We start from the raw sequence: 14298 nt of genomic DNA on the forward strand, positions 1-14298 counted from the left end.
GATCACTGAGTATGGGCAAAAGGTTTCCTGGCCTCACAGCAGTTTTGAAAAATGCTTTCAAAGTCTCTGCTCTCTTTTCCCCTCCTTGTACCCCTGCATTTAGAACAGACTAAGCCCCTTTTTCAACACTGACTTATAGTGACATCTTTATAGGTCATCAGGTGTGACACAGACACAGAAAGGTACCCGACAAGCGTTTTAAAAAGCCCTTGAGCCTTTAACTCTCACCGCTGCTCTTAACAACAACAAAAATCCTGACAAAAAGTTTTTCACCAGTTTATCATGTTTAAATGGCTACTGACAAATATTGGCCACGCTACAAATGATACCAGGATCTGATATAAATAAATGAGCCAGAACTGGATGACTGGCCAAGGTTTCCAGAGCTCATTATTTTTTCAGAGCTCATTAGCTTTGAAGGTTTGGGTTCTCTTTTCAACACTCTAGTACTCTCTTCCTTAGGTTTAGGTCGTTTAGATCATGGGAACAACTCTTTCACAGTGTGTGACTCCGTATCTTTCTTAGTCCATCACAGACATGAAAAAGCAGAGAAATCAGAATCATCACATTTTAAATAACAGGAGGAATAAAATCCTTAATCCAGCTCTTACAGGTCTCCAAAGTACAAGATTTACCATTTAGTTTGCAATTTAGACAAAAATATTGCAAGTTTTAAATTTTCTCTCAGCAGGGGGTTTGCTTATTATAACTTTCATTCATTATTCCTACCCTTCCGACGTGTTTGCCAGAGGACATCTTACACAGTGAGAAGATGAGGCAAACCACACGCTAAAACTGAGCTGTACAGGGACTGTCTGCATCTTGAAAACACACTGCAGATATTTCCACTTTAATCTCATGTTAATGAGAAATCTAATTCTAAGAAGAAATATAATCTTAGAGGAGTATAATCTAAATCAGAAGAGCATATTATATGACAGTGTAGATTTAGGCTAATTCAATCAGAGATGGGTCGGACACTCATACTGTCAGCGGCCGTGGAAGGCAACTCTGAAATTCAGATCACATTTGCAGGTACTTATTTTCTGAGTTTCACAGGATTGACCAACCCCCCCTCTCTGAACTACCAGAATTCATTATCCAGTGTATCCATCACACCACGACGTAGCTTCCTTTTAAACTAACCCAGCGGTTAGTTCTTTTCCTCTCTCCAAAACACGGCTGGGAAAAGAGACTGGTGTTTAGGGATCAAGGGATATACTGGCCCAAGAGGGGGACTGAAAGCAAGTTGTCTGCTCACCAAGGTGGGCTCTATTACCATGGACATTAGGGGATGGATTCTTTCAGGAATTCTACTATATGTGGTCACAGAAAAGGTTGAAGGTTTGGCTGTCATGCAGAGGCAGCAATAGGTCCTCAAAGAGGAGATTCACACAGCAGCAAGCTGGACTGATCTGCGAAGTCCACCAGGCAAGTTTACCATGGGGCATAAACTCACCCAGAGGCTGAATAAATCCTCATCTGTGATTATCGGGCTGCCTTGCCTCCACCCACCCTATTCTCCAACTCTCTGGGCTAATGACCGTTTGATTTCTAACAGGAAACATAATTCTACGCTGCTGCCTCCAAGCACATTTTTCCTGCAGTGATTCTTTAGGGCTCAAAAGCCCTCCAAGTGCTTTGCTGCTAGGAGTACCCGACCGAGTAAAATACCGCCCTGCTAACCTGGGGAGGCTGCGTGCTCCAGCTGCCCCAGCTGCGGCTGCTGGGTGAGCTTGTACTGGAGCTGGGTCGGCTCACTGTCCTGGTCAGCGGCAGAGAGCTGGAGGGTTGTGATCGTCTTTGCTGAGTTCTCATCCAAGACCAGCCCTTTGTTAGCGATGATGGTGGGGGGAAATCTGTCCTCTGAAAGGGTTCATTACAAAGCTGAGTTAGGAGACAGTCTCCCTCCTTTCCTCGGTGTTATTCAACACTTTGCTTGGGCTCAAGCAAAAGACAACATACACACAAACACCTCACAGACCGGTAATTCCAAAACAGGTACTCTGGGCCTCGGCATTAATCGAGGGGACGGTAACATTGTAACGTCTTAAAGACAATCTAGACAGTATGAAGATGTTAAGGGGAATTTTTCTACCTTTTTCAGTGAGTTTGTCAGAAGCCAAATAACTAATCCTTACATCCGCAAACTCTCCCCATGCCCCAAACTTCAAAGGTCTTTGAATTAACAGTGAATAAAAACTGCACCTCAAGAATTACATCTTAACTTGCAGTACATGTGGGATGGGAATCTATGAGGGCCTCAGCTCTGCAGCAAAGAAAACATAACTTCAGCACTATCTTTTACCTAATACACTAATATAAAAAACCTGGTCCGTCAGTTTGTTGCCATCTGCATCAACCACATCAAAGGTGAAGGCGAAATTTCCGCCAGGATCCCCTTTCTTGTGACTGTACATGACGTGCCCTGGAGAGAGGGACAGGAGAAAAGAGGTGGTTTATTACAAGCTGCCACATTTAATTCTTAGTTTGGAACCAGGCTGGCACTATAAGCTGAGGGCCTTGGGGTTTCAGGGACTGGGATCAGGACAGAGCTTCTGAATTTGGGTTTCATTACTTTTTCTCTTTATTCTTTTTCTCCTGCTGAGAGAGACTTTTTAACACTTGCTTAATGATACGTGCTTCTGCTCTAACGCAACAACCTTATCTTACTTCTTTCCCTCTCCCTTCCCTGCTTCAAGTCATCCTCCTCCCCTCATAAAGATCATAGAATCACAGAATATCTCAAGTTGGAAGGGACCCATAAGGATCATTGAGTCCAACTCCCTGCTCCTCGCAGGACCGCCTAAAATGGCCACATATTACTTGCCGTGATTATCGAAAATGAAGCACTCTCACCTTTATTTATATCAGCCTGAGTGAAACTTTTGACAGGTCCTTCGACAGAGATCTGGACTGGATTATCAATTTTGGTCAACTGCAGATGGCCCATGCTGGGATCCCGCTTCATGACAAATCTAATCATTGTGTCTTCTGAATAAATAGCTGCTGCTTTCAAGTGCTGATCTGTGAGGTACGCTGCAGAGCCTGGACCAGAGAAAGAAAGTCCACAAACAGCTTCAGCCAATCCAGCTAAGCGACTGGTTTAGACTGGACCATATAGCAATACCAAGCCATAACATTCTCCTCCCTCTCCCCGTACCAACTGGGAGCTGCAGGCCCCTGTTGACAGCTAACGTGGGTGTCTGCTTCTTCGGCAGCTCCGTGAAGAACTCCAGCCTCCCCGTCTGCGTGTAGAGACCATCTGTGATGGAGAAGCCAAACTCGTCTGTTTGTGCTGCTGCACCGCTCTGAGTATAAACGATCAGCTCATCCAAAATGTCCTGGTAGGTGAAGGATGAGCCCATGGACAGCACATGTCCACGCTCCGGGGGCTCCACAGCAGTCTGCCTCCTGCGGAGATGACCTGACAAACAATAGATGGGTGAAAATTATGGGGAGAAGACAGCTTGCTGGGGACTCTTTGCGTGCCAGCTCTCAGCGGGACGCACAGAGCAGGACATAGCCTTGCTGGAAAAATTGAAGGAAGTTATCTGCTTATTGCCAAAACTGGTGAGAATTTGGTGACGTACGTGAGCTCTGAAAAAGGGTGCACAGCCCTCACTAGTTTAACATGACACTAGCCTTCACTTGACACCCTGCCTCGCTTTATCGCTGCAGATAGATGCTAGTTGCTCAGCTCTTTGGAACTGACCCCCACAATAGGAAATGGGGTAACACAAAAGGGAACTTCCCAGGGAAATGCACGCGGTCCCCCTTTCCCCTCTCGCACAAATAGCGAGGGACAGCTCTCAAAGAATAGGTCTGTTCTGAAGCACAATCCCTCTGCGGCTGCTGGGCCAAACTAAATGGACTTTATGTGCTTTATACAAATATGCCAGGCTCCTCTCTCCCATCAGGGGCTATGACACACACACAGGCGTAACGACAGACAGACACAGACGCACCAAGACATACTGTCTCTCTCTCACCCCCGCAGCTTGTCAGGACTTACCATGTTCAGGACTTTTGGTAACCGTGATGACAAGCTCACTGTTCTGGGTGTCCAAGTCCCGCAGGTTGAGGGAGGCGTTGGTAACGACCACGCCTGAGCCCTCATGCACTCGGACAGGCTCCACCGCCATCTTTGGGGGCTCATCGTTCTGCCGCTGCACAGGTCCCAAAGGCACACAGTCAAAAAAGGGAAACGGCCAAGGGGAAAAGACAGTTGCCCACCTGAATGAAATACAAGCTACCAAATGACAGTACTGGTGCTGATATCCGTTAATGGGCTACACCAGTCTCTCCAAATTTATCCAGCATCATGGCTGCATCTAAAAGGCAGGAGACAGCAGAGAAATAAGCCCTGGGGAAGAGGCTGCAATGCACAACTCTTCTCTGGCAAATTATGTGCCTGCACTAGAGGAAGGAAACAGATAGGAAGAAGGAAGCCCCCTTGAATCCCCTTCCCATCTGTTACAAAGGAGTGAGCAAAGCTTGCACTTTACAAGTCATGTGTCTATGTGAAAGGAGAGGGCCCTGGCAGCCAGAGAGCGCAGGCGTACCTGAATTGTGATGTTCACGCTCTGCACCTCAGACTGGCTGAAGCCATCGCTCACGTAAAAGCTGAAAACATCACTTGTTGGCTCGATGCTTTCATGGACGCTCTGGAAATAGTAAATGCTGTTCTCTAGAACATCGTGAAGGGAAAAGGATGCGTCTGCAGTCACAGAAGACTCACTCTGCGGGCCAAAACTCTCACCTGCAACCGAACACCACTAGTGAAAGGACGTTCCATTCACTGATCTCAACTAAAAATAAAAGCAGCAGGATTAGAAGAACGGCACATTGTGAAGGGTGCAGAAGGATGTTCATTTCTACAACACGGCTTTCACACATCTTGTGACCTTTGTAAAAAGCAACATCTGCTGCATTAGAGTAGGCATTAGGGAAGCTAAAGTTTTATGCTTAGTACAAGCAATCCCACGTCCCAGAATTACTTAGGCTTTCTTCCGAGATGAGACAATGACTAATGTGCCATCTGGCCTCAACACGATCTCTACATCAAGCTTCACCTTGCAGAACTAAGTCTCACACCCAAGAAAATCTCCCAGCCGTTGCCTGTTCAAGGAGAGAGGCTCACCATTACCAAAATGGCACAGACTGGAGTTCATTCATTGGACACAATTAGGAGGGATGATGTGTAATGGTTAGCAACCTGTGCTCTCCAGAAGAAAGGCAATGACTGTTGTAACAAGCCACTACACTGGCCAACCCATGGTGATATTTTACTAAGGCAAGTTATGATTTAAGTAAAATGATATATGCCACTCCTGCTAGGACCACACACAGGATTAAGCAGACAAGTCTCCTGCATGAACACCTTTTGACAATATGGTATAAATCCTACCTTTTCTTGATAACACAGTGAGATAAAAGAACGTTACCAGCCATGCTCTGCTACAGCTCTCACAGCCTTAAAGCTTGCTGGGACATTTAGAGGAATTTAGCAAAGTTTGTTCTGTGTAACAAGGACAGCCAAAATGAAGCATGATGAAAATACAACACATGGGCTTGAAAAGGCTCTTAATGCCCCAGCCTCACAACATAGACCAGTCTCCAACAAACGAGAGTCAGGAGGAAATGCTCCCCAGAGACAGTTTATCTCGTAACGCTGACCTTACGAGCTCTTTATGATCAACTGATGCCAACCAGCACTGCACTGAGGAGCTGCGGTGAGACAGATTCGGATGTGCTCCAGCATGGCAATTCCTACGTTCCCTTTCATCAGCTAGGAGGAAGAAGAGATAGCCAAGCAGTTTACCTGTCTTAGTGTTTTCAATGTAGCCATACATAGGTAGAGTGATAACTGTGACCCTCAGGTCTTCCTTGGCAGCAGTATCATAATCAGCAGTTAAGTGGTGATGAGCCAGCAGTGGGACCCGGCCCCCCTCATCCACCTGGAAAGCAAAAGCATGTGACAAAACTACCGCCAACGCACACAACAAGCATCAGCACGTGAATGGAAGCCTCTATGGAAGAGGCTTGTCCGGTCTCTGAAGTCCTGTCCCATCCTCCCCTAGATCTGTTAAGCATGAAATCAGCTGGGAGGTGAAGTGGGACGGGAAGAACAAAGCCTGGCTGGCCCCCAAGAGGAGCCTGTGAGGGCTTTATCAGGGCAAGAAGAGAACTGGCAGAGTCATGCTGACCTCTTGGAAGGCGAGATCTGCATTTCTTCTTGAGGAGAGCCTTTTGAAGGCAAGGGAGGGGGAATGCAAAGCTGGAAAGGAGGGAGTTGACTTCAAAAGGCTTTGATAAGGAGTCTGAAATGCTGTGTATCAGTCCAAAGCACCAGACGTTTTCAGACTAGTATTCTGCTCATCTTTTACACACAAGCTGGTGAAATAAGGGACGACATATTAAACAGGGATTAGTCAGACTTGTTCCACTGATATCAACAGGACACCCTAGGGAGAACCCGGCTCCTGACTAGAATAGAGGATGAGCTTTCAGGGATGCAGCCGTGCTGTCAGCCTCCTCTGGTCTCCAAGTAATTCGTTAACCCTTTGCACTCACAGGATTGCATGTGCAGCACCATGTTTCTTCAGTGATTTCCCCTCAGTCCAGGAAAACTGTTCAGTTCCTCACATCTAAGACATTCTTGTCACTGTTCCTAGTATCCTTAGCCACTTACAGTGATGTGGTCAGCAAAAGCAATGAGTGACGGCATTGTCTGGGCAGGTGTGATAGTGATGGTGAACATCTGTCTGTCAAGCCGGTTGTTATCAGCATCAAAAACAGCGAAGTGGAAGATGTCCGTAACTGGCTGATCGCTGGTCTCAAACATGGTGGAGTAGCTGTGAAAGCCAGAGCACAGTCTGGGTCAGGGAGTCACACTGACAGTCAGGCAAATACATCTCATCCCTGCATTTAGAGGTGAACGCACACCTCTTGAAAGGGAGGTGGTATTTCAGTTCCCAACACTCCTTCACGTTCATTCCCCGAGTTCTTTTAAATCACTGTTTTAGGTGTTGCCTACCTAAAGTATCACCATGACATTGAGGACACACAAAAAATTCCCATAATTTGAAGCTACACCAACTACTGGCATTTCAGACATGCATAAACACCTAATTCTGCACACAGGAAATGCTCTCATTCATAAACTCATAGAATACAAGAGTCAAGAAAGGAAAAAAAAATCTTTGATACATTGTACTAACATAATATATCCCAGAGACCCCCGTGGAAAGCCCACTGAGCTTTTAACTGGCATGGCTTGAAGGAGAATAGCTCTTTGATACCTGATCCTCTGGCTGTTGATGTCTTCCATGGTGAAATTATGAACCTTGGAAAGCTCTTCATCATGAGAGCCCGACATCCGTAAGAGGGTGCCATACGCAGGCAGAGATATTAACTGGATTCTTATCTCCGAGTCAGGAGAATTGTTATCCTAAACATGAAGAAACAAACCAAATGAAAACAAGACAAGATTAGCTTTTGTTTCCCTTCGCTAAAAATGGAAGGATGAATAAAATATTTTCTAGAGAAACAGATCAAGCTAGCTGGGTCAGACCCCCAGCTGATGAATATTAAAGGAAGCTCTATTGATGAGAAGAGCGTCAATTGGGTTGACGTTTTCAGAATCTACCACAAAATGTATTTTCATTTTCCCTCAGCTCAGAGAGGTTTTCTTTGTGTCCTTGTATCACATCAACACAATCTCCCAGACGTAAACCTGATATTTTTGTTTTTTTGAATTACTTTACGCTCCTAGTGGACTGGACCATTTATGTAATACGTTTTTCCTGACTCCAGATAAAGTGAGGCAAAATTTAGCCGACAGTTGGCACAGGGAGTAACGTTGCCCACCAGTGTTTCAGACAGAGACACAGAGCTAAGTTCAGTTCTTAGTAAAACAAAGGTTAATATGGAGCAATGCTGCAAAAGCCAGATTCACGTTAAACTAAAAGCCGATTTTGGCTCTTTTTAACTACATTAAATATAACCATCTCTATGGTATCACAACTCGGATGTCATCTTTCTTCTAAAAGTCTTTGTTGGTTGCTTGAAAGATAAGACCCAAAGCAGAAATCATCATATGCTCAGCATATGGGTCAGGAATGAAATCCTCTTTTCCCCAACTGTTCTCTTACTCAGATTAAACCTGAACAGCTCCCTTGTCAGCCTTCCTCTTTAAGAGGAGCACAGGACAGGCCCCAGACTTGTATCCAGATGGATCCCTTGGAAAAAACATTCCTCTGCCTTCTTATCCTACCTCACCCCCCGCAGTTCCCTATCACCTCTCTGACAGCCGCCGCCTTGGATCTCTCCAGCCTCACACGTGTGCTGCAATCTCCCCTCCCTCCTCCCGAAGGGGAGCGTATCTGCAAACCTGAAATCCACTGCTAGTGCATTTGCTGCTAAATCATCTGCAAGGAGTAAAACACCTTTCTTCTGAATTTCAGATAACTCTTGCACAACACGCAACCCCTGGGACCAAGGAGTGCAGCATCTTGGGTTGCTTGAACCTCTCCCCTTCAAATATATCCAGAAAAAGAACCAGGCAATTTTGGAAGGGGGCTGAGGGGGCTGAAATTTTCAAGGGATTATCACTTAGCAAATCCATGCGCTTTATTAGCAAGTCGGTTTGATACAAAAATCTGGGATTAACTCCGTTCTCATGTTTGGCACGGCAGTTCACCTCTGTTACAGTCAAACAGGGACAGCCTTAAAACCCTGTTGGATGAAAGAGTCTGTTATCCCCTTTTTTGGCAGCAGTAGTCAGGACAGTCAAAACTCGAGCTCTCTACCAGTCATCCACACTGACGGCAGAGAGGTGTGTGCGGCGAAGGGTCTGTGAGGGGATAAGGAAAGGGAGGCTGGCAGCATTCACTGGGTTTAGAAATAGATGAAAGCTTACAATATAAGCGAGGTGCAATCGAGAGAGAGTCACAGAGCTTTTACTAGCCACGGTGATTGCCAACAAGCAGCCTGGGGCCAGCTGTGGACCGTTGTTATCCAGCAGGGACACTTCTACCCTCAGCATTGTGGTCACTGTGGTGACACCGTCGGTGACAGAGATTTCCATGCTGTCCTCTGCTGCCGATGAACCATCATGCACGTACTGCAGAGCATTTTGAGTGACGTCCTCGTAGGTGAAGGTGTCACCTTCCCAAAAAGAAAATGCACGAGTCAGAAAGACTCTGTTCAGAGCACCAATCCAATTCAAATGACCTAAGGCCCCAATTTAGCAAAAGACTTAATCACACACTAAACTGGCATTTAATACCATCCTTACAGGGATGGGAGTTATGAAGACATTTATTAAGGAGCTAGTATATATGTAGGGCAGAGGAAAAGCTGTAACCTTCACAGTTTCACAGACACAGCGACTCTTGACGATTCTCTGGGAGTGCACAGATCCTTCTTTCTTCCCAGCTGCTTTGTAAGCTCATGCCTGTCATAGCTAGATAAGGCTTCCCTCTCCACGTCTTCTGCTTGCACTACTCTCCTACAGATAATATTTGTTCATCTGATTACACACTGGAAACTGCTGCCACCAAAATCAACAGTAAAACTCCACAGGAGCTTTTGACTGCTCGATCACAACAGGTTTACATAGACTTCAGTAGAAATGTTCACTACGTTATGTAGTGAACTAAATTACTTCAGATATAACTCACCATGTAAAACAAAACATCCCTTTTGATTAGCAGGTTACAGTTATCACAGTAGAGTGACTGTCAACCAGCCCACACATACTTGGTACATGAAATGCACTGATTCAGCGAGGAACTAAACAACAAATGGGAAAACGTCTTTCATGCACTCCCTCCTGCAGTCACACCCTTCCAGGCAGAAAATTCACATACTTGTGGATGCAGCCATACCTGCCAGAGGTCTCTATCTCCTTCTGGTCACCTAAACCAGCTAGATGGACAGGCATAGGCTGACCCCTCTCTCGCGCTGAGGAAGACTTCTGCTCAACTCACCTGCTCTCATGCGCTCCTGCACGCCTGCGCTGCTCTTGAGCACAATGCCATGATGGGGAGGTTTCACCAGCTCAAAGAAAAGACCCTCGGGAGCTGTATCTGTGTCGCTCACGGCTAACTGGAACCCTGTGCCGGGGAAAGAGAGCACGGCTTCAGCATCCTCAGACGCTACACTGGGAATAACCCTTAGGTTTTGTGATGTGCTTTTGTGAATGGAGTCAAAAAACTGTAATTCAGTCACTACGTGAAAAGTAAAATAATTCTGGAGCTGCCCTAGCCCAAGAGCTTGCTGGTTTCATGGAAATAATTAGTCAGATCAGAAGTCATATCAGAGAACTTACTGCCAGTATGGCTCACAAATGACAGCTATGCAAACCTCAGCTTATGAGAGATGTGCGCGTGTTCATATAGCAAGGGGGTAGCCACAAAAGCCCCGGAGAACCTCCTGACACAAGCAGAAAGTGGCTTATCCTAAACAACCCAGTGTACCAGAGCACACCACTAACCAATTATTCAGCAATTGCAGAGCAGTCTAAGAGGTAAAAAGTAGAGGAGCAGCAGGTCCCTGATCCTGCTCTCCCCTGCCTCAGCCAACGAATGGACCTGCCATACACTGGAGGAGTACTGCCACATTCCCAGGCCCTTTCCTGAGGGACCAAAACTCTCCCCTGCTCCACCCATGTGGCCTCCTGGCAATAAACACCGTGCCTCAGGCTGAGCCCTGCACCCCATCCCTTCCACCCTACTCACCAATGGTGGCTTTGCCCCCCTGGCTGACCTCCAGGAACGGAGCTGTGATCTGGAAGACTGGAGGTTGCTGCTCCACAGAAAGCAAATGAATGACAAACACCATCTCCGGGGTTGTGTGTTCTCCATCAGACACTAGACACAGACAAGAACCACACCGAAGTGCAGGGATGTGTTTTCAGGGACTCACCTGGGAAATTCACCTTTCTGTACAAAATCACCACCCCACGTCGCTGACTTCTCTCCAACCTTGTCAATCTACACCTTCGTCTACGGACATACACATACAATTCACATCTGCCAAGAGTATTTATCTTTGCCCCTAACTCTACTCCTAGCAAGACAAACCTAACTTCTAAATGTCTGTGTGTGTGCATGCATCTTCCATACATCAGGTGTGCTCGTAAGTCGGAACATGGACTTCTCCTTGCTGGTGGATCACTTTGCGTACCTGTGCTAGAAAGCACGCGAAAAGGTAAAGATACGTTAAACAAGCAAGCAGCTTACCAACAGCAATTTAATTGTGGAAATGTTTCCATGCTATATTAAAAAAAAAGCAGAGTAAAACTCTGATGTCCTTATTCACACGGGGGGAAAACAGGAACGAATCAGGCTTTTAGGACAGATTCCAGGCAACTACGGGAAAAAGATGTCTCTACCGAGCTGTGGCTTAGCTTCTATAAAACACTGTTGGGTCACAGATGAATTAGTATTCCCCAGGCACGTGCATTTCCAGAAATTCCTACTGAGCACCCATAGCCGTTCTTGCAGCAGAAGAAAGGCCAAGGAGTAACAAGCAACGTGAAGGGTACAAGGATAAAAACTGCTTTGGCCAGGAAAGAGCAAATGGTTCACATACCTGTGAATCGGAAGTTCACTGACTCTGGGAGACCTGACGGGACAAACACAAGCACAGAGTAATTGTGGTCAGGACAGGAATGCACATACTGATGTGGATTTGAACAACTTTTGGAGAAAGCAAGTGCTGACATTCAACCAGACTGGAGTCTTTCCTCACCAAGGAAAGCACTTTTTCCTTGCTTTCGCTTCAGGTAATGAGAGATAACATGCTACCTCCTCCTCCAAACCGTGAAACTCCTCTTGATGTCAGTGGAGGGCATGATGATGCATAGAACTGCATCTACCATGTACTGTCACTTCATCGCACAATCCTGTGCATCAACTGGTCAAACATGCTTGAAGTTTGTCCTATTTTTGCCCCTCTACCTCCTGCTCCAGACTGTTACTCCTCTGATGGCAGAAATCTTCTAATATGCTGGCTAAATTGATTCAGTTCATACTCATCAGTTCTAGTCTCAATCTCAAGGACTAAACCCCCAGTGCATCAAAGATCTCAAGCATGGGCGGGGGGGGGGCAACAGTTCCTAACCACACAGCAGCAGATCAGCAGTTCGCCCAGCACAGCATCCAGCACTAGCGTTGACAACGCTAAATGCTGCAGCGAACGCTGCCGTATCCCCATAATTCACTGAATGTGGCTATACCAAACCACAGGGGAAAACCTTATTGAAGTCGCAAGAAACGGGTGAACTCTTGGTACCCTCCTCCGAGGCAGATTCCTACTTCCTTTGTATCGTTCAAGCCTCATGGCCTCGCGAGTGCGGACATAACCATGAAGTCATTCCAGGACCGGAGGAAGAAGTCCAGCTACCTCTACCAGCCCGACACAGCACTACAAAGAACATTCAGTTCCTTACCTGCAAAGGAGAACGCAATGATCTCTCTCAAGTGAGGAGCTGCAGTCGGCGGACGATAAACAATCTTGCCATGGTTTATATCTGCTTGGGTGAAATACCTGACTGGGGAGAGAGGCCTGTCTCTATGCTCCACGATACCTACGGAGGCAGAGAGCTCAGTATTAACAGGAGGAATCCATTTTGTTTTTAAAACAAGATATCAGAGGGCTGCAGCTTCTTTTTCTCTCCCCAGGTACTTCTTTTTACATCTTCAGTGGTTCCTGAATGAGTCAGATGGCTGTAAGTGCATTGAGGATGGGTTCTTGGGACATGAGAAATTAAACAGAGATTCCCTATTCAGTCATTTCTTCCAATACCTCTCACTAGAGAGGTGGAAAGCAGAAAGCCATCGGGTACAACATTCAATATATTCCAGACAACAGTAAGAAAACTGTCTGAGCTCTGTGGCTTACTCCTAAGCAAGCCAAAAAAATCGGGTTAAGAAACAAGGTGTTTGAAAGCTCATGAAGGAGGCCAAACAGATTAACAGATGCCTCCACAGAATGATGCTCTGAGATATGCTCAGAAAGCATGGCAATTAATTCAGCAGCAAGCTGCCATGTTTTGAATAGGTACACTTGCCTTGGCCAGGAAGGAGAGGGACAGTCACGTTGAACAGGATTTTCTCACTGGGAATCTCCGGGTCTACAAAGGAGAGGTGATGGGGCTCAATCACTGTCACACGGTCCTCCAGCACCTCAATAAACACATTAGACCATGAGCATCAAGGCCAAAGACATGGGAAGATTCACCCAAAAATGCATTGAAAGAGAACTTGCTTTGCTATAGTTAAATATAAGAGAGTCTTTGAATTTAAAGGCCTAGTTCTTAGACCTAAAACAGAGAAGGGATGGATGGGCTGAACCTTTACCAAGTCTCTCAAACTTGTACAGAAGAGGGACTATTTGGGAGGAGATTACAGAGGACAGTAAAGCTTGATAATGAGTAAAATTTGCTAGAGTCTTACGGGCCACCTGAACTCACTTTCAGCTCATCTGTAAACCAAACCAAATGTGTAACACAGAAGCTGGGTACTATCATGCTCAACAGAAGAGAGCTCTACACAGGTCCACCTCTGTTAAGCCCTTTCTGGAGAATCAGAAGGGGCTTATAAACCTACGAAAAAGAGACAAACACCTCCTCCTTCATAAAACTGTGAGCTTATCCCCACTTTCAGGCTGTCCAGGCAGTGTTTTTAGCGCACTCTGTCCCCTGCAGATGCACAAACTCCATGCTCCCAGGTGGAGAGTTTCTTTTTTGACCTACAGCAACTAAGAAGAGATAAAGGAAAATCTAATTTGAACAAAATCTCCCTGGGTGAAGACAGAATTCATTGCCTACGTAGTTTTCTGGTATAGTCTGATGTGGCTGGACGGGACTTGCTTTTAAAAGAAATCCTGAAAATGACAGCCATTTCCATTGGAATATAGAAGAACCAAAGCTTTCCCTTTTGTTTTAAACCTGTCTAAAAATGTTCTGATCCTTCCATTGCAAGATTATCATTAGTCAAAGACGGACAGTGTGTTACATGAATTACGGTGCTGCATGAACAGACTTAAGAGTACAAAAGCAGTTAAAGTGCATGTGTTCAAGAACCTTAATCCTGTGGAATTAACAGCTATGAGAAGTCACTGAATTAAGTAGTTCAGCTGGGTATGAAAAGCATCCAGCTCATTTCATAATCACGAACAAAATATGGAGATAACAAGATAATTAAGGATACGGGCAATTAATTCATCTGCTTTGGAACATGAAACGATCAGGTTCTGGAACAAATTACAGGTTTCCACGGGCCACAT

General features: G+C 45.8%; 1 protein-coding gene across 1 annotated transcript in view; it reads right to left on the reverse strand.

Annotated features, from left to right (window-relative positions):
• Positions 1-14298, reverse strand: part of FRAS1 (Fraser extracellular matrix complex subunit 1) — a 107997-nt gene that overhangs the window by 24931 nt on the left and 68768 nt on the right. Inside the window, exons 31-45 of the mRNA XM_075150487.1 lie at positions 13082-13196; positions 12461-12598; positions 11602-11634; positions 10746-10877; positions 9996-10121; positions 8924-9171; positions 7305-7453; positions 6695-6857; positions 5825-5960; positions 4566-4762; positions 4016-4169; positions 3164-3427; positions 2860-3048; positions 2309-2428; positions 1687-1866 (exon numbers count right to left, since the gene is read on the reverse strand). Coding sequence (XP_075006588.1) covers positions 1687-1866; positions 2309-2428; positions 2860-3048; positions 3164-3427; positions 4016-4169; positions 4566-4762; positions 5825-5960; positions 6695-6857; positions 7305-7453; positions 8924-9171; positions 9996-10121; positions 10746-10877; positions 11602-11634; positions 12461-12598; positions 13082-13196 — 2344 coding nt within the window. The remainder of the gene's footprint in view (positions 1-1686; positions 1867-2308; positions 2429-2859; positions 3049-3163; positions 3428-4015; positions 4170-4565; positions 4763-5824; positions 5961-6694; positions 6858-7304; positions 7454-8923; positions 9172-9995; positions 10122-10745; positions 10878-11601; positions 11635-12460; positions 12599-13081; positions 13197-14298) is intronic.

Source organism: Calonectris borealis, chromosome 4 (assembly GCF_964195595.1).
Source record: "Calonectris borealis chromosome 4, bCalBor7.hap1.2, whole genome shotgun sequence".
Taxonomy (NCBI): domain Eukaryota; kingdom Metazoa; phylum Chordata; class Aves; order Procellariiformes; family Procellariidae; genus Calonectris; species Calonectris borealis.